The 19,980-nt window shown below is 37.1% G+C and overlaps 2 protein-coding genes across 5 annotated transcripts in view; both read left to right on the top strand.

The window, feature by feature from the left end:
* Positions 1–11,982, top strand: part of LOC124353545 (inositol hexakisphosphate kinase 3-like) — a 33,996-nt gene extending 22,014 nt beyond the window's left edge. For 3 of the 4 annotated variants that reach the window (XM_046803432.1, XM_046803430.1, XM_046803431.1), the window contains one exon: positions 10,899–11,982. In XM_046803432.1, the coding sequence (XP_046659388.1) occupies positions 10,899–11,094 (196 nt within the window). In that variant the 3' untranslated portion in view covers positions 11,095–11,982. Of the gene's footprint in view, positions 1–3,685; positions 3,906–10,898 lie in introns of all 4 variants that reach the window. The other variant, XR_006921608.1, reaches the window with a different exon arrangement.
* A 6,618-nt stretch (positions 11,983–18,600) lies between these two features.
* On the top strand, positions 18,601–19,389 carry LOC124355532. The gene has a single exon (XM_046806696.1). The coding sequence runs from the start codon at positions 18,601–18,603 to the stop codon at positions 19,387–19,389; it is 789 nt and encodes a 262-aa protein (XP_046662652.1).
* The last annotated feature ends 591 nt before the right edge of the window (positions 19,390–19,980 follow it).

Below are 19,980 nucleotides of genomic sequence, written 5' to 3'. Positions count from 1 at the left end.
CCTTCATACTGGCCTACACAACCTGGTGCAGGCCCTTGGTGGGGGTGGGTTGGCGGTTGTTCTGGATAGCGGGGTTTTGACTGTGTGGGACAAGGTTAAGACTCTTGTGCTTGACGACAATATCACTTTCACTGACCACGTTTCTCACACCTCCCAACGTGCTCTTGGTAGACTGAGAGGCCTGCACAGGTTCAGGACACTACTACCAGAATTTGCTTAGCTGCAGCTTATGCAGTCATAGGTTGGTCAGTATTTAGTTACTGTTATCGTGTCTATGGGAACAGCATATCAGGAGGCGACATGGATAGAATCCGGAAATTGCAGAACTCTGCAATCAGGTTCATTTTCAATATCCGGATCCATGATCATGTTTCTCCTTTTTGTGATGCTGCTCAAATGCTCCCTAAGGAAGTAGTATGTAAATTTCTGACATGCTGCATGATTCACAAGGCACTCATGATTGGAGAGCTACAGTACCTAGTCAAGAGGCTCTTGTACTGTGGGGAGGTTTCTGAATGATGCACCCGCCTGGACAGAATGCTTCACTTCCCTAAGGTGAGGCTGGAAGTCGGGAGGAGAGCTTCTAGTATTTGGTCCCCTATTTGTTTAATGGCCTTCCTGAAAACACCAGGAATGTTGTATCTTGTGCTAGTTTTAAAACTAAGCTTAGGAAATTATTAGGTGCAACATTTTCTAGATAGGACTGGACTAATCCATGTATTGTTGTAGTGTGTATATATGTGTGTGTATTTTTAATTTTAATTTTAGAACTAGATCTTGATTTGACAACAGTAGATTTGCAAAACAATGATAAATCGTTTGAAATACGCTTGCTGAATAAATGCATTTTTATTGATTTATTTTAAAAAATTCAATAAATAACCTTTATAAACGTTTATATTTTATAAACGGTTCCTTAAATATGTTTTATATTTTGTTCAAATGTTATAGACACTAATAGAAGTACTGATATTCATTTTTAATTCCAAGAGAAAATGTAAAAAAAATGGGGATGATATAAAGAAAAATATATTTTAAGTTAATTGTAAGGGTTGGAACGGAAGTGATGATTTAAAAAAGTTCTTTAATATTTACTGAAGATATATACCAAATTTCATAAAAATAGTTACAATTTTAAGATAGGGGTGATTGGAGTGGATTTTGAAAATTTTATTTTAATGAAATTTTAAGTAGAACTCAAAATAGGTTCAATACATGTTTTTTTTAGTTTCCGATTTTTTCCAATAACTTTAAAACTTTTCTATCAATGAAACCTCATGGATAAGTTAATTTGAAAGAGTTAAGTATTTGCTATATGTGTACCAAATTTAATTAAAATCAGTTAATTGGTTTTCGAGATATCATTTTTGAAACAAATACATACAAAGTTGTAATGTCTAACAAACAGAGTTATATGTTACTAATTTTTATTAAGCTATTGGAAGTCTGGATAGCTCAGTGGTAGAGTGTCGGCCTTTAAAGCTCAAGGTTCTGAGTTCAAATACCACGCCTTGAGAGCGCTTTTATTGAGGACTCATCTACTTGAAGAGAAAATATCCCCTGCTTTGTTTTTTTATTCAGGTTGTTTTTTTAGGAGAGGACTATCCCCTTACTCACCACTCTCACTTGGGTTGCAACTAGGGATCGCTCGATTTCAATACTTGATACTTTGATTCTTAGAGGTAACGGCGATTCTTGATACTGCAGCTCTTTTCACTTGATTCCAATGTCAATAGTTTATTACAAAAAATTATGAATAAAATTAACAGAAGTGCTTAAAATACACTTGGAGTGTTGCTATCTCACAATACACAACAAGAGAAAGTTACTATCTCACAATACAGGTCTAGGGAAAGTTACTATCTCACAATACACGACAAGGGAAAGTTACTATCTCACAATGCACGGCAAGGGAAAGTTACTATCTCACAATACAGGTCTAGGCAAAGTTACTATCTCACAATACATGTCTAGGGAAAGTTACTGTTTCACAATACATGACAAGGGAAAGTTACTATCCTACAATACACAACAAGAGAAAGTTACTATCTCACAATACACATTTAGGGAAAGTTACTATTTCACAATACACAACTAGAGAGAGTTACTATCTCACAATAAACGTCTAGGGAAAGTTACTATTTCACAATACAAGACTTGTGATGTGTGGAAGCTAGATCTTGAATTGAAGTACGTCGATTTGTGGACGACAACTGATCGGCAGTACGCAAATGATAGTAGTTGTATAAATTATATTTTGTGAAAAATTAGTATTTTCTGTATTTTATTTTCGTTCTTCACCACAAGTCGTGGACAATGAGGTTGTCCTGCGTGAAATGTCTAGTGACGTGTCTTGCCTTAGCGAACTTAGATTGAGTGAACCAGTAAAGCCTCTCTTGAAATAGAACATTAAATCTCACCTGTCCTTTTTGTAGAACTGAAAAATATGGTGGAGCCTGCATTCTTGTACAGAATAATTTAGTACACAATATAAAACCCATGACGATCACGTGCGGCGCATAGTTGAGAAGAACATCAAAGTTACTGTTATATTTATGCAGAGTTTAAACTCACTGTGGTATGCCTATATTGGACTCTATATGGATTGTTTGATGTATTTCTTGAAAGGATATATTTTATTTTCAGCGAGCTCTCAAGTTATAGCTGCCGAGTATTGGTAGTCGTGATTTTAAGATGGTGTATTTCAATGTTGTTATTGGAAAATATTTTTATGTTAAATTCAAAGTCCATTAAGATAAATTCTTTGAAAACATAAAAACTTTGGAAGACCTTTTGATAACGCCAAGTAAAATTAGATGTGTGCAAAGTAGGAAATTTTGTAAGTCCAAATAAGGTCAGATCAAGCTAAAAATATGAAGTTTTTACTGTATGTACATAAGTGATATAAGAACATAATAATAAAAACAAAAATAGTATTTCCTTAAATAATTAATGAATACAAAACCATGTAATTCTCTGGGGCTATGTCTTGTACACACTGTAAAAACTTACCATTTTATTTTTAATTTGGGCCTGAAAACATTTCCTATATTTCCTACTTTAACTTTAAATGTTTCATGTGGAGTTTTGAAACAAATGTTTAACTCTTTCTCTCATCAGGGGAGTTGTCTTACAAGGCTATAAATTTAACGTAAATAATATTTTCCAAACCCAATTATTGATTGCACTGCCTTAATGTTGATTTTCTTAAAATTTTGCGAGGTAAAACTTATATTGTCGATCTTATCATGAATGAACTTTGTTATTTACACAGTAATTAAAAATTGCAATGAAGGAGGCTCATATATCAAAAATATTTTAACAAACTTGTTGGAAACTAAGTACCATGCTCAAGTTGTTGAAATAAATTTGTCATATCATAGGAGACAGCTGTATTTTTAGTCTACGAAGTCCACAGATAAGCAATACACTGCAGAATGTGAAAGTGTGTTAGTTTTCTACACTGGATAAAGCTAAATTTCGGTGTTACCTTGTATTCGAAAGTTGGAGCAACGCGTTTATAAAGGTTCCTATGCATTTAGTATCTTTGAGAAGTTTTTGAATATATTTGTTTTTTCAATTTAATAATTCAATACTAAAACTTCATTTATACCTCCGGAACCTAAATTGTTTACCGTTGAAGAAAAACCAGTCGTAGCAGGTACATGAAGCTTTCATTTTACAGAAGACCGGAGGACCGGATCGCAAAGTGCTCTATAAAAATCTGCCTTTTCAACATGAGCTGCAAATAAAACAAACAAGAGCTAAACAAGCAGCCGAGACTATTCAATGCAGCAGCAATCCTTAAAAACGTGGGACCTAATAAACAGTTGTAAACGGAGTTTGGACTCCGATGCAGAAAAACTGGATGATTGAACAGGATGGGGAAATGGTTATGAATTGGGGTAAGTTTCATCCTTGTTTAACTATCATTTCATTAATGCAGCGATTATGTTAGCTTCACAATATCAATCCCAAAGTTTTCAATTCCTAACAATTCTCAGTATCCCATGACAGCACCGTTTAATACCAGATCAAGTAGAAATGTATGATATCGTGAAAGCTATGAACTCACTGTCAAACAGCAAAGCCAAGGATTGTTTTGATATTTCTTCCTCATTAATTAAAGAGTTCTTAAATTAACTTGCACCTTTATTATCTTTTGTATTCAATCATTCTCTACCTGAAGAAATATATCAACAGAATTAAAAAATTTCAAATTTGTCCTAATATCTTTGAAATTATTTTTCACCAGAGATAATAATTTCTAACGAGTTACAACATTTTCTCTTCATTTCAGTTTGGACTCATGATATCTGTTAAGTGAGCCTCTCTTATGATCTTAACCAACCTTTGATGTGGTTGACTACTAAATTCTTCTTAAAAAAAATCAGTTAGATCAGAGTGGCTTTAAACTGATTCTCATTGTATGTGACCAGCAGAATTCAACTGTAGAAATCTCCCAATATCTAATGGCGAGTCGTTCTGAATTCAGCCTAAAAAATGGGTGTTCCCCAGGGATCTATCTTGGGATTGTTATTATTTTTAATATTCACTAAAGAGGCCTTCATTTGTAACTAATTCTGACTCTCTTCATAACTCAAAAGTATTATTGTTTCATGATTACACTAACTAGTCTTCCCTTTGACTGTCGTAATTCAATGCCCATACAAACACGATAACTATTCTTCTCATTTAACTATCAATTAACTAAATCTGAAACCATAATCATCTTATCTAACCATCTTTCTGGCCTTCTGTTATATTTTAAGCTGAATAATGGGAGTCTCATTTCTTTTTCTATACTAATGAATTTTGGGAATTAAGATATCGAATCATATGAAATGGGATATTTATATAGATAATCCCTTCAGAAAACTTAACTCATCTATTTAAGTCTTGAAATAATGTTGGTTCCCTTCCCGAGAAGCTCTATTGCTTGGTTACTATTGAGTTATCCAGTCCTTCCTGCCCTACGGGATAATATTTAGGGGGATTGACCTCTCAGGATACTTTCAAAAGAGTTTTTGTTCTCCATAAGAGAGAGTTAAGAACGGTTTGAAGACTGCAACTGGGTAAAAATTGTAGGAAGCATTTTCTGACTGATTTAACATTACCTTCACTTTGATTGTTCGTGGTGTATCCATAAAAACTCAAATTATTAAAGTAATATAGTGATGTCCGACTGCCAAGAAAATAATTACATTTAGAGGAGAGTTTTCCTGTCTCAGTGGCGACGTTGTTGGCATATGAAGTTTTTAGACATTATTGAAAGCCGTTTATTGCTGGGTCTTGTAGATAAATTACTGAAAAAACGTATATATATATATATATATATATATATATAGACCCGCCAGGTGGTGAGTGAAGAAGATTTAGTAGTGTCAGTAATTCCAGCCCACGATAGTTGAATTGCTATTGCACGTTGCACCTATAGCCTGTTGCATGTGGTTGCGCAATTTTGCGTAGCTTAGAATTTATAAGGCAATAACAGTAAACTTTTTGGGTATTAAATATATTATTTTAGTGCAACTCAGAAATGATTAATAATCTTCATAGAAGTCATTAACCTGCTAGAGGCTCACAGACTCTGTAACGTGATTAACTTACTCACAACATAGTATTTCTGCATGTTATCTGCAAACTCTGTAAATAAGATTCTGACTGGTGATAGTTTATTGATCAATTTCCTGTAATTTCTCGTATTTATATCAACAAACCTTACTGTACATTGAAGGAATTAGAATCATTTTATGGACATGACAGCAGAAAATCTTAATACCTAGTCCATTCTTAGACCAAAGATCATGTAAATTTAGACAATATGATTTTGAAACTCCTGCCATATACAAAATACCAAACATAATCTCTGCTGGTGTAAAAAGTTTACAGTCGCTTTCTCTCACAAACATTTCTTTATGTGTCTCTATTCATATATTAGTATTTTCAACATTACAAGCAAATCTTCTACTAGTACAAGTCATACATACTTTTATTTTCTGTCTTTCATAGGAATATTTTCAAGGTCTTCCGTATTTTCTGATACGAATCATGGCAATTCCTCTACTACACCTTCTTCTAGCTCTGCTCCACCATCGCTTATTGAACTACTGTACCATCAAGATCTTCAGTATCATCATTGACTTCAAAAAGTTTTTAATCATTGTCTTCATTAAGGAGTTCTCTCCTAAACCCTCCATAAGGTCTAAAAACTTCATTCTTACCCATCTTTATACAATTGAAAATTCTGGTGATCCTATTTTCTTTGTCCGTATTCATTTTACAAAGCACGCCAATAGAAAAAGCTGTAAATAATGCGCTAATAAATTAATTAGCACATTATAAAAAACAATCACGTGAGCTGGCGTACACAGAGGAACCAACTAAGTCTTTACGCCATCTAAACTGACACTGAGCGGGGGTTGGAGGGGGTTGATTACTGTGTCGGATTCAGTTCTTGGAAAGAGACTTGTTAAGTAACTTGATACTCAAGGCTGCCACATGCACAAAAGTTTCTTTTGTGATAAACTACGTATCTGGAGGAAAAATTCTTGATGCGCCTTCTGCTGGGTTAACCAATGATCTAGTGGATTACTAATAAGTAACTGTCCAGATATTTTCAGTAGCATCTTGTTGCTGGCGTTAGCCTTCTTAGTAAAATTGCAGTTGAAAATTAGAACGTGGGCTGCGGAAAATAGTTTTGGGATTAAGCTAATCTAGTGCTAGCTAACCCTACCTCTGTAATGCTATGCTATGTGTTACTCTATTGAATTGTTCGCCACTCTGTTATTAAAATGTATAGGCTGTATACCACCAGTATTAGTTAGTGAGAGTTACAGTAGGCCTCTAGGTTAGTGATTTATGACTGTCAAAAGTTCATGCTTATTGTTTGTCAGCTCATATTCCTCAGCCTGGACATGCTAGAGTATAGTAGGAAGTTGCGAAGGAGCGGTTGGTACTGTGGGTGAAGACATCTGCTTACTGGTTCACCTGGGTTGTGAATGGGCTAGGTTCAGACTACGGATGTATGAGCCACAACCTAAAAACAAAAATAGTCCCTGCCAATTAATAGCTCCTTTTATTTTCTTTATATTTTATCTTACCTTTAGAACTCTGGAATTACCCAGTCCATTGTACGATGATTTGTCTGTGAAAATTAAATTAGTATTCTTTTGTAGATGTTCTTTCACAGGTTGTTTTTTTTCACGCCGTATAAGCTTATACCATATGTGAATCTTCATTATAGTTTTAATACTGTCTTACTTGACTAACACAAAAAGCTATGTCATGTTCAGAGATGTAATAAATGGTTTTGACTTTTTCTTTGAACTACTGATCAGCAATATGCAAATTACCGATTATAACTTTCTGTTGTATTTTGTGTCTGAAAACATATATAGATGCATAATTAAATTAACAAATTATCATAGTTGTACAGCTAATAATATTTAGCTTACATTTCATAATTTTGTATTTTAATTTACACGCATCACAGCGAGTTTACCATGTCTATTCGCGGGCAACAACTGATTGACAGTTTGCAAATTACTGGTTGTTAAAAAGTATGTTTGTTGTATTTTGCGTGTGGAAATGTATATTTATATAACCAAACTAACACATTATTGGATTCTTGTAAATAAGATTTAGGTTGCAGTTCCTATTTTCAAAGTCTGTTTGTGTTTGTTCATCGACGCGACTGTTGTGTTTAACTGGGAACATCTGCTTTTTAGTTGTAACAAACATGACGTTCGCTAAATTTTGTTTATTTTATCATTTGTATTATTGTATCATTTGTATCTTTGTATCTTAAAATGGGTATCATGGTTAAGGGCGTTTTGTACATTTTGACTAGCCGCTCTTGTGAGTCAGATGGTAACAAAACAAAATCATTTCGCATGTTAAACTCTTAGTTACAATTTATCGTCAAAGAGGGTCAAAAGCCAAGTTTTAAAATGAGAAGTTTGAAAAGGTCAGAAGAACAGGCTTACCTATACCATATTGGCAGAATATTGATCTTATTCTTCATAGAGTTCTTTTTGAGGTAATGGTAAGTCTGCGCATCCTATCTTATCTAAATTCTCTAGTTACTATTTATTTATTATTTTTAGTTACTATTCATACAGAAATCTTTATCAAATTCATGTTCAAACCAAATTTTTGGTATCAACATCGTTTTTGGAATTTTTGCTATCGGTCCATCTCTAATAAAAATGTAATAGTTATTATTAGTAACAAATAACACAGGAATTGGAATCGAAAATTGAGACCACAATATTTGTATCGGTATCGGAATAGAATCTCTTTAGAATTGGCCCATCACTAGTTTCAACATGTTTAGATATTTTTTGAATATTTCTACTTATTGCCAATGATGAAATTTTCCTCACCTATTTTTCACATTGTTCATCAAACATAATGTGAAGAATTTCACATCACGCTGGTAAAATGGTTGACTCTGCTGTCTTCAGGATTTTATGTTTTTTGCAATTAGTTTTACCACAATGTGCTGGTTCTCCGTGATTATCTGACACATTTGTTTGTTTTTGAGTGGATTGATTTAACAGGAGCCTTTCAAAATATTTAACAGATTTTCCAGCTGCAAATAACTGCTTTGTGAGAAACCAACAATTAGGCAACAAGAATTGTCTGTCTGGGGCAGTTCCCCAGATGTTGTGAAACTGAAATATATAAGTAGCTTTCAAGATACTAACAATCAATTTGCGTAGCTCCCAAATTAATTCTCTTTATGCAAACACAAAAGATTTGACTGTCGTGTTGGCATTAAACAACAAAAAGTGTGAAATGTGTGAAAACGGTATAAATTAACATTTAGGACCGTTCAGTAAGAGGAACTATCTACAGACTTAAGGAATTTTGAGACAGCGGCTCACTTGTTATTTAATATACTTATGAATATTTATTTCACTTGCGGTTTGTATTAACTTACACAGTAAGCTGCCATTTTCAATTCTACAAATAAAGAAATTTAAATGTTTATGAACTGATGTGTCCAAATTGGTACAGTAGGATGTTACGGTTTAACGGTTTGATTAAATAATTCTTATTTTGAATGACTAACATCTACCAAAAGAGGACTTTGAGTGTAGATGTTATAAGAGTATTATAGAACTATAGTACAAACAGTTATCTGAAGATTTTACATTAGCATTTCTGCACAATTATGCTGTTTCTATTTGCATTTTAATCAATACCTTAGTGCAAAATTTGAAGTAAGTTAAAATTAGGAAACAAAATAAGAAGTTTAACAGTAAACAAGTTCGTATGTGAGAAGTAATAAAAATATGCATTTAATTATAGAAAAAGTTTGCATATTTAGATTTATCTAGCTATTAATTTTGACAAGTATACAAATAGTAATATTTATGAAGTGATGTACTAAATTAGACTGATATAATCTCAATCCCATTGTTAAATAAAATATAAATATATCTTTAAAATAATAGTTATAATACATTATTGAGTACCATGTACTGGGAGAACTAAATCTTTAAAAAAATTGATTTAAACTCACATGCTTCAGGCATTGTACTAAATCTATCCATAGCATGTGCCACACCAGGTGATGGCAACACCTACTAATGTACTTTACAGTAATTACAGCAACCTCTATTATATACTGCACTCGAGTGATTGGTAACTCCCACTACTGTACCCTGGTGATTACACCAACCGCTATAACCTACAACCTGGTGATGGAAACTCCAAGTAACACACTACAGTGATTACAACAACCTCTATTATTACTGCACTCGAGTGATTGGTAACTCCCACTACTGTACCCTGGTGATTACACCAACCGCTATAACCCACAGCCTGGTGATGGAAACTCCAAGTAACACACTACAGTGATTACAACAACCTCTATTATTACTGCACTCGAGTGATTGGTAACTCCCACTACTGTACCCTGGTGATTACACCAACCGCTATAACCCACAGCCTGGTGATGGAAACTCCAAGTAACACACTACAGTGATTACAACAACCTCTATTATTACTGCACTCGAGTGATTGGTAACTCCCACTACTGTACCCTGGTGATTACACCAACCGCTATAACCCACAGCCTGGTGATGTAAACTCCAAGTAACACACTACAGTGATCACAACAACCTCTATTATTACTGCACTCGAGTGATTGGTAACTCCCACTACTGTACACTGGTGATTACAGTGATTACACCAACCCCTATAACTCTCAACCTGGTGATGGAAACTCCAAGTAACACACTACAGTGATTACAACAACCTCTATTATATACTGCACTTGAGTGATTAGTAACTCCTACTACTGCATCCGAGTGATTAAACCAACTCCTATCACCTACCACAATAGGTGATGGAAACTACTAACACACTAGAGTGATTACAGTAACCCCTATTATGTACTGTATTTGAGTGAATTGGGAGTGAAAATCCCACCATTGTACCAGGGTGATTATGTTAACTCCATCTTATTTTCTACTGCATTCGGTTGATCGAAAACTTCTATTACTGCAATAGGGTGATTAGGGCAACTCTTATCGCTCTAGGATGAGGGTTAATTCCTATTACTACATCTTTATTACTCTTTTTTGTACACATTTATACATAGTGAATTAATTCATAGCTTAGACAATTTAGTGGCGGTTCTAAATATTTTTCTTATAATTATACAGTGAACTGACAATTTATTGGTTGTGATCAAGAATTTATTTCTAGGTTAGTTAGGCACAGGCTATGTAGAAGGTTGTATGGACTAAGTCAGGTATAATGTTTTATTTTCGCTAAACCTTATTCTTTCTTATTGTCTAAATCAGGAGGTTTCTTTGGAATTCTGATTTTGCATTGCGCAAACATTACTGCAAAACTAGATTGAACATATCCTGTGTCTCCAGTTTCAGGCCTGTGGAGAAGCACAGAGAAGAGGAGCCTTTGACGGATGTGCGCATTATTGACTTTGCGCACTCGACCCACCGTGCGATGGATGACAGAGTTTTGTATTCCGGTCCCGACAACGGTTTCCTCTTCGGTCTCAACAATATGATCCAGCTCCTCAAATCCATTTTGGTTGATGCTGACCAAGCTTGTTAGTTTTTGTATCTTTTACGTCAATGTTACGAACCCTATTGGGCTCATAGTCATTAGAGTTAGGCAAATGACTGATTGTTTGTTTTACACAGTTTACAATTATATTTTGTGATAAGCATTTTGACAATTTGTAGCTTGTTTTTACAATAAATATTTAATTTGTTATGGTTTACTTTTAACTATGATCTTCTTTGACCAAACTAGGATTAAATAATAGGTTTTGTGCTTTCAGTAAAATGTTATGTTGCAAATTGCAAGCTCAATTGTTTATAGATTTGTTATTTAGTAGTTATTGTGATAGTTACTGTTAACCTTGTTTATTTATTTAATGAGTTTATTAATCTGTACTTTTGTATAGTTTTTATTATTATACCGAAGTCATGTTCAATGCAGATTCACTGCCCAGATTTAGTTTTGAATAGTTGATCTATTTATTATATTATACATTACTGCATTGAAAGTTGTCTAGGACACTTTTGTTTGCATTATTAAAATTGAAGGCAATTGTTTAGTGAGATACAAACATTGTACTTATAAACATTTATACAAAATTTCAGAGTTGTTTTAGTTTAGATTTTAAAGTTGTACATAAGATGCATGTTTACTTTATGTTGTGATACCGACTGTATGTTGAAATTTAAAAATTAAAACCCACAAAACTTGTACTTTTTAAAAATATAAGCGTTAAACACTGATTATTAATTAGGAGGATGGAAAGTGGAAAATTTGTGTTATACATTTAATTACACAATGTTCAGAAAATTATGTTGCATTATAATATTTATTAGTTAAAGTGAAATAAGAAAAATAAGGTAGATAAAGAATATGTTATGTTCTCTTGTGAGTGATAATTGTACTTTATTTGAAATATACATACCACTGATAAAAATATGCGGCTAATTTGAAACATTTTACCTACCCAAAAACCCAGCACCAAACAATCTTTAATTTTTAATCTTTAATAATTTAATTTAAACAGTCAACTAATCCTCTACAGATGGCTCATTCTACCATGGCCTGGATGATTCTAAAGGTAACAGATAGAAAAAGGAGTAAGAGAAATGAAGCACAAGGTAGATAGGGATAAGATTTCTAAGTGTAACTCTTAAAAATATATCGTGATCCACACACAACTGTAATCACTGCCAAGGTTCACGGTTCACATGTGATCGGGTGTTGTACCCATGTACCACGGACCCATCAGTGGCTGATACACTATTAAAATTTGCATACAGTTTCAAAATGTGTAGGGATGGAAGTAAAAAGCAATTTTACAAGAGTCTCATTTACCTAGGTTCGCAAGAACACAAACGGCTTGAACAACTGCAGTACTTGACAAGTTGGCACATCAGGAATACAGTTGAAGAGACAGAGCTGGCACATTTTGTAATATGAATACACCAAGTGAGGTAATCATCTATTGTACTCCCAAATATTTAACATATTCATTCTGTTTGTTAACTGCATTGTTAATTTGAATATTAGCTGAATTTGGTTTAACACCCCTAGAAAATTCTATGCAAACAGTTTTTAGGTTAGACAATTAAAACCTATACTGTTGCTACACACAACAATATGCACCAGGAGACTTAGGAATCTAGCGGATCTACTTTGTGACTTGCAGCTGTCATTTAAGTATTGTAGTACAGGTGGTAGTAAGCCTAGACAATCGGTAAATTAAGGAATTTGGTACAGAGGTATAAAATCAATAATCTACAAGCACCTACTATAAGCAAGCAACCTACTATAAAGCTATAGAACTAATGATAGTGGCTATAGCCTACAGCCTAAACAATTTAATAGCCTTTCAGAGGTGGAGCTGGGGTGTGTGAAACACCCCTCAATCAAGCGGAGGATTAGGGAGTCATATATCTCAACCTGGTGCTTTCTACAGTTCCAAGCTTGAAGGTTGAACGAGCAGAAGATCCATTGCTGGACGAGGACAGGCATCATCCTGCTCTATCTACTACTATGGTACCTTGCCCTCCCCAGTCACTAGTCCTCGAGAGTTGCTTGATTTTCGACGTCGAGATGTAGATGCTGTCCTCAGGGAACTCCAAACTATACTATCCCACAACAAATAAGAATGTTCGTAACTTGGAGGATTCTTTTACGGATTTCTGCAAGTACTTAAGTGCTACCATTAAAACCAACACTCCTCTTAAGAAGATCTCAAGCAATTTTGCTCATTGGTTCACGGGTGCTTTGAAGAGACTTGTGATCAAGAAAAAAACTCTTCATAAAAAGTATAAGCAAAAAATTCCATACATGACTATGTAAATTTCAGAATGGGGAGAAGGGCCTGCAAAAAGCTAACGAAAACATGCTACTCCAATTGCATAAATTAAGTTGAGCAAAACATTTCCCACAACATGAAATCTTTTTGGTCTCATATTAGGCACTTTGAAGAGTTCCGCCAAGTTACCCCCAATTATGTTTTATGACTCAAGCAGGGCAGCTAAACCTGATGAAAAATATGAACTTTTCTCCAAGTATTTCATATCCATCTTCGGGGTGACTGATGTCCCTGTTCGTTCTTTTGATTTTGGTTTTGAGCAGTCTAACAATTACTGCACGTTTTCTGCCGTTGACGTCCAAGAAAAGCTAAAAAAGCTTGATCCAAACAAAGGGGCTGGCCCAGATGGCATTCCTCCGGCAGTCCTGAAGTATTGTGCTCCTGTTCTTGCCCCCCACCTTACTGTGTATTTCAGAGAACTTCTTTCTGCGGGAATTTTCCCTCACGTCCTCAAACAGAGTTTTGTTGTGCCCATTTTTAAGAGTGGTGCTAGATGTACCGTGAGAAACTACCGACCCATTTTCATCCAGTCAGTCTTACCCAAGGTCTACGAGAGTCTCATCCTTGACCATTTATACTTTTAACTGCACAATCGTATCTCCCCTGAACAACACGGGTTTCTTCGTGGACGATCTTCGGCCACCAACCTATTGGTTTTTAGGAGTTTGTGATGGCAGCGTTCAGGGACTCTTCACAGGTGGGCAGTATCTATCTAGACTTCAGCAAGGCATTTGATAGCGTGAACCATCGTTTGCTGATTGCAAAGCTTGAGGGTCATGGCGTTTGTCGATCGCTGCTTCAGCGGCTTAAAAGCTACTTGAGTGATAGTCTTCTCATTGTGAGGTGCGATGGAGAAGTGAACTTTTCGTGTACTGTCTGATGTTCCTCAGGGCTCTCACCCAGGACCATTACTATTCAACATCTTCTTAAACGACATCACCATTGTGGCAGCCTCTCGTTTCCTTCTCTTTGCGGACGTTATCAAGCTGTTTAACAGAGTCACTTCTTCATTTGATGAAGATGAACTCCAGCGTTCCATTGATAGTATATGAAAGTGGTGTATATTGAGATGAATGCAATGGAGCTGAATACAAAAATTTGCGTCGTGATGCACTTTAGCCGCAGTGAATTGGTTTCCTCTTATGGCTACGCAATCAATGGGAACAAGCTGAAGACGGTCGATGAGGTGAGGGATCTGGGTGTCATCACTGCTCCTTCCTTATCTCCTTTTCCTCATCTCCAAAACACTTCCTCAAAAGCTTCTTCCCTTCTTGGTTTTGCCCTCCGCTCTACTAAAGAACTCAGATCTCCCCATACCCTTGTTATTCTTTATAAAACCATAGTTCGTCCTTTGTTGGAATCACCTCATCAAGCCTTTCACATTGAAATGCTCAACAGAGTGCAAGTCCGCTTCCTGGAAACAAGACCTCAACTTTCTGCGAGGGCTGGTCAACGGCGATATAGACTGTCCTGACCTGCTGGGAGCTGTGTCTTTCACTGTGCTGAGAGGGACTCGCTCGAAGTCAGTTTTCAGTAGGCGTTTCCAGCCAACTAATTATACTCAAAACCACGGCATATCCAGACTCCTGAGGACGGGCGAAGCGGCTTCTTCCTTCGTCAATTTCTTCGGGAATTCTTCTTTCAGGACGGATGCTATTGGTTTCCTGAGAGACTGGAAGTGATGCGTGGTGCATGAGCTACGTAGTCTCTGTTTTACAATTAATTCCTGCATGTTAAAATACCTTGATATTGTTTTGTTTGATTGTATACTTATTATCTATTGTTCGTTTCATTCGGATCTACTTGTAATATTTATAAACTGGGTGTTGTACCGTTAATTCCGTTAACATATATATGCACATCATCCGTTAACCATCATCAGTGCACAATTATTGAATACCGAAACACGTGTATAGCAATAAAAACATTTTAAAAAGGGTTTTAGTTGAATTTTCATTATACTAATATAAAGATAACCCTATAATGTGGAGTTAATAACATAATATATATAATAATATATGTATATAACATGACTGGAACAGTCGTGAAGTTACGACTGTTGCAACTGCCGTTGTAACAAAGAGTAAAATGTTCCACTGGGACTGTCATGATTTCACGACTTTTGCAACTACCGTTCTAACGAAAAAGTGAACTGTTCCACTGGATCTGTCGTGACATTACGTGACTGTTGCAACAAGGAGTAAAATGTTCCATTGGAATTGTTGCGACAACACGGCCGTTGCAACGAATGCCTAATATAATGGATAAGTCAAATTTCCTACTGGAACTGTCGTGACATTAGGACTGTTGCAACAAGGAGTAAAATGTTCCATTGGAATTGTTGCGACAACACGGCCGTTGCAACGAATGCCTAATATAATGGATAAGTCAAATTTCCTACTGGAACTGTCGTGACATTAGGACTGTTGCAACAAGGAGTAAAATGTTCCATTGGAATTGTTGCGACAACACGGCCGTTGCAACGAATGCCTAATATAATGGATAAGTCAAATTTCCTACTGGAACTGTCGTGACATTAGGACTGTTGCAACAAGGAGTAAAATGTTCCATTGGAATTGTTGCGACAACACGGCCGTTGCAACGAATGCCTAATATAATGGATAAGTCAAATTTCCTACTGGAACTGTCGTGACATTAGGACTGTTGCAACAAGGAGTAAAATGTTCCATTGGAATTGTTGCGACAACACGGCCGTTGCAACGAATGCCTAATATAATGGATAAGTCAAATTTCCTACTGGAACTGTCGTGACATTAGGACTGTTGCAACAAGGAGTAAAATGTTCCATTGGAATTGTTGCGACAACACGGCCGTTGCAACGAATGCCTAATATAATGGATAAGTCAAATTTCCCACTGGAACTGTCGTGACACTACGACTGTTGCAACAAGGAGTAAAATGTTCCATTGGAATTGTTGCGAAAACACGGCCGTTGCAATGAATGCCTAATATAATGGATAAGTCAAATTTCCTACTGGAACTGTCGTGACATTACGACTGTTGCAAAGAATGTCTGCCGTTATAACAAAAAGTAAACGGTTCCATCGTAATTATCGCGATTACACTCTGGATAATTAATACCAGTGGTGTAGTGGAGCGGGAACTCGTGGGAACGGCGTTTCCCACACTGGTTTGGCAGTTTTGGGCAGATAGAGAAATGGCAAATATTTTGCTGAATACTAATTTTGGCATTAAATGATTTATCTTAATAATAAAACAATAATTTACAAACACTACTAAACTAGAACTAGATTAACGTTGATCAATCCTTCTTTATTAACTAATAATATGAAATACTATCTGATTTCAAAGATAACCTCTCTTGTACTCTTAACTGTGCATAGAATATTGCAGACCGTGCGACTCGGGTGTTCGTTCTCTAGAACGGTAATCGTCGGCAGGTGGCGGGTGACTCCCCCATCTTTGGTTCCCTAATCTCCCACCCCGTCGTCGGGCTGTCTGTTGTCATCCAGCGTCCAGTGTTTCGTGTGGTATGGTGACGTGTCAGTGTGTCTATCTTCATTGTATTTACCTTTGTGCGGTACGTTAGTCATTACGCTTTACGTTGTTGGTAACTATTCAATAAATTATATTATGGAATCGTCCAAGATAAAAAAAGAAAAAAAACCACTTCTGTCATTCTTCACTAAACAAAATAAAGACAAGTGATAGTAGTGAAGCGACTGCCTCATGGAGGACTTATACTCCCGTGCCTTAAGGTAATGCAAGTGGTTTGCCAGAAATAACTGTAAGTTCAAATAATTCATCTTTAGTAACACCCGATACAGAAAATCGAAATGACCTTCTATGTGGTCTTAGGACAAGTGGAAGCGCAAAATGAAGGGTTTCCTTGGCAAGATTGCAAGAATGGTTTATTAGGTAGTACGTTATGTGGACAAGTTTCTCACCTTAGTGCTTTCAAAAAGGAACGTACTTAAATTTCTAAGGAATGGCGTGCCTTTACTGACGTGTAATGGGTTTTATAAGTCTGCCTAAGTAACTAACTTTTCTTCACACACGATCAGCAGACCATTTGACAGACGAGACGATATCTGCTAAACTAGAGAAGGAAAATATCGAAAATGTCTGTGATAAAATGAACGTATCCAACCTCTAATCTAGGGTGCGGAAGTGGCGGGGTCTTCATACCCCAACACATGTGCCAAGCCAGAGCGTCCACGAAGCACATGCACAGCCACCTTATCTCTTCTCAAGTGCTGTATTTTTCGTGCGCGTGCACCTGGGAACTGCCTGATCCAAATCTTGTCTTTTTTGATAATTCCGATCAGGCTGAGCTGATCTGGCGGGCTTTCTGTAAACTATCCCACAATATTTAATTTTATTTTCCTACTACTCTCACCTGTCGGGTAATCTTCCCAACAATCTATCTTAAACTATTCTAAATCTAGTTTCTCTCTGTATCCAAGCCAAGGTGGAACAGCATATGCCGAGGGCTGCGTGATCAAGGCAGAGCTTGGTCGTTAATATGCGAACTCTGGATACCTGGCGACCTCCAGTTTAAACCTAGCCTTCCCCAAGTAGAGCGGGACAATGCTTGGGGTGACCTTTAGATCTCCGCTACTCGTGGGAACACAATGAGTACAGAATTTAAAGACAACCAAACAAAACCAGAGAGCTCTTGTAGCACTCAAAAAGTGAATGAAAATTCACGAAACATAGAGGGATTGATGATGGGCTCTGACCCTAGCAATCCTGAACAAACCCAAAAAACAGGCGGACTTCCTAGAAGTCCAAAAGCCTCCGACTCGGTCAGAGTCGAAACCGATGCAATACTGGAGGGCGATCACCAGAAGGAAGAGGGAGCAAAAGTCGAGAGACAGCTCCCAGTACTGCCTAAGTTAAGTGGAGCCGCCGGGAAACGCATGGTCTGGTTTCGAAAAAGAGGGTACTCCCAAGAAGAAGCCAGGGAATTGGCCCTAAAACCAATTCCAGAAGAAAGAAACAAAAAATTAAACAAACAAAAGGAGGGAAAGAAACCGAAAAGACCTCACTCTGATGGATCCACTCCGGAGGCCCATCAGAGGAAAAAAACAAAGAACGAAGGAAATCAAGGGGAACACAAGGAGCAATCTGGACAACCCCAGAAACCTTCCTACAAATAAGCGGTAGCTGGTATAAGAGTGGGGGTTTTACACTCCAATTTTCCCGAGACCCTACTCACAACGGAACAGATGGAGATGATCCAGAGCTTCATCCTGGAAGCTATCGTGGAAGAACAGGAGGGTCCCAACTCTCCAAGATTCTACGGTATCAACAGGAGACAAGGGGTTCTAATCTTTACCTGCGAAAACACTGAAACAGCTGAATGGCTTAAAGGAAAGCAAGACTCCCTCAAGCCTTGGGAAGAGGCCAGTCTAAGGATAGTACCAGAGGAAGAAATCCCTCGCGCGAGAATTGCGACTGTCTATCTTCCTGATAGTACACACGATACTACCGACAAGATAATGAAGCTCCTAAAAGGACAAAACAAAGAGCTATCTGTCGGAGAATGGAACGTTCTGCGTAGAAGCGACGAGGGGAAGTCCGTTCTACTCACCCTGGCAGTCGATTGCACTACAGCGAACAAGCTTGAGAAGGAAGGTCCATGGGTCGGCTACAAGTTTGGAAAAGTTCAGCTTGGACTGAAAAAGAAACACCAAGGAAACACAGAACAACCCACAAGGGAAGAGGGGACTTCAGAGAAATCTGAGACGGTCACCACAGAAAAAAGCACCACTGAAGAAATGGAAGTGGAGGAGGCCACGAAGGTGTCAGAGCAATCTGTACATACCTTACCTGAAAGGTCTACTCCACAAGCGGTCGAAGTTCATAAACCAACCTGTTCTCTCTTCTTGAAGAGGGGACCTTCTCTCAAAGGACCATCCGTCTCGGCTCGAGGAAGAAAAGGGGACAAAGTCTCCAAGCAATCCAAAAGAAGAGACGGCGATGGACCACCTGGGGGAGGTGGGAAAAAGGCGTAAGTATGCGCCTAATACAGATAAACCTACACCATGCAAAGGGCGCAACTGACATCTTGGGAAGAAGGTTTATCTCAACAGGCCTGGATATCGCCCTAATCCAGGAGCCTTGGATCAATAGAGGTTGCATCAGAGGACTGACTACTCAGGTAGGTAATCGCATTTATGATCGAACAATTGAAAACCCAAGAACTTGTATTCTAACTTCAAAACTAATAACAGCCTTTCCGATTACAGATCTAATAACAAGAGATCTGGTGGCGGCTACAGTGAAGGTGGCTTCACCGCAAGGGGACAGAGAGGTTACTATAGCCTCAGCCTACTTCCCCAACCTGTCAACAAGCTGCCCACCGAAAGAAATAGAAAGACTATTGCAGGGCTGCAGAGACAGAGGTTCGACCCTCATTCTCAGCTGCGACTGCAATGCTCACCATGCGTATTGGAGAAGCCCAAACATAAACAAGAGAGGTGAGGAACTTCTACAGTTTATGTTCAGCAATGACCTAGTGTTAGAGAATAGAGGGTCAAGCCCAACCTTTATAACTAGAAATAGGAAAGAAGTCCTAAACATAACCCTATCTACAGGACTCAAAA

Source organism: Homalodisca vitripennis, chromosome 2 (assembly GCF_021130785.1).
Source record: "Homalodisca vitripennis isolate AUS2020 chromosome 2, UT_GWSS_2.1, whole genome shotgun sequence".
In the NCBI taxonomy this organism is placed as follows: domain Eukaryota; kingdom Metazoa; phylum Arthropoda; class Insecta; order Hemiptera; family Cicadellidae; genus Homalodisca; species Homalodisca vitripennis.
This window is presented reverse-complemented; position numbering and strand designations above follow the sequence as displayed.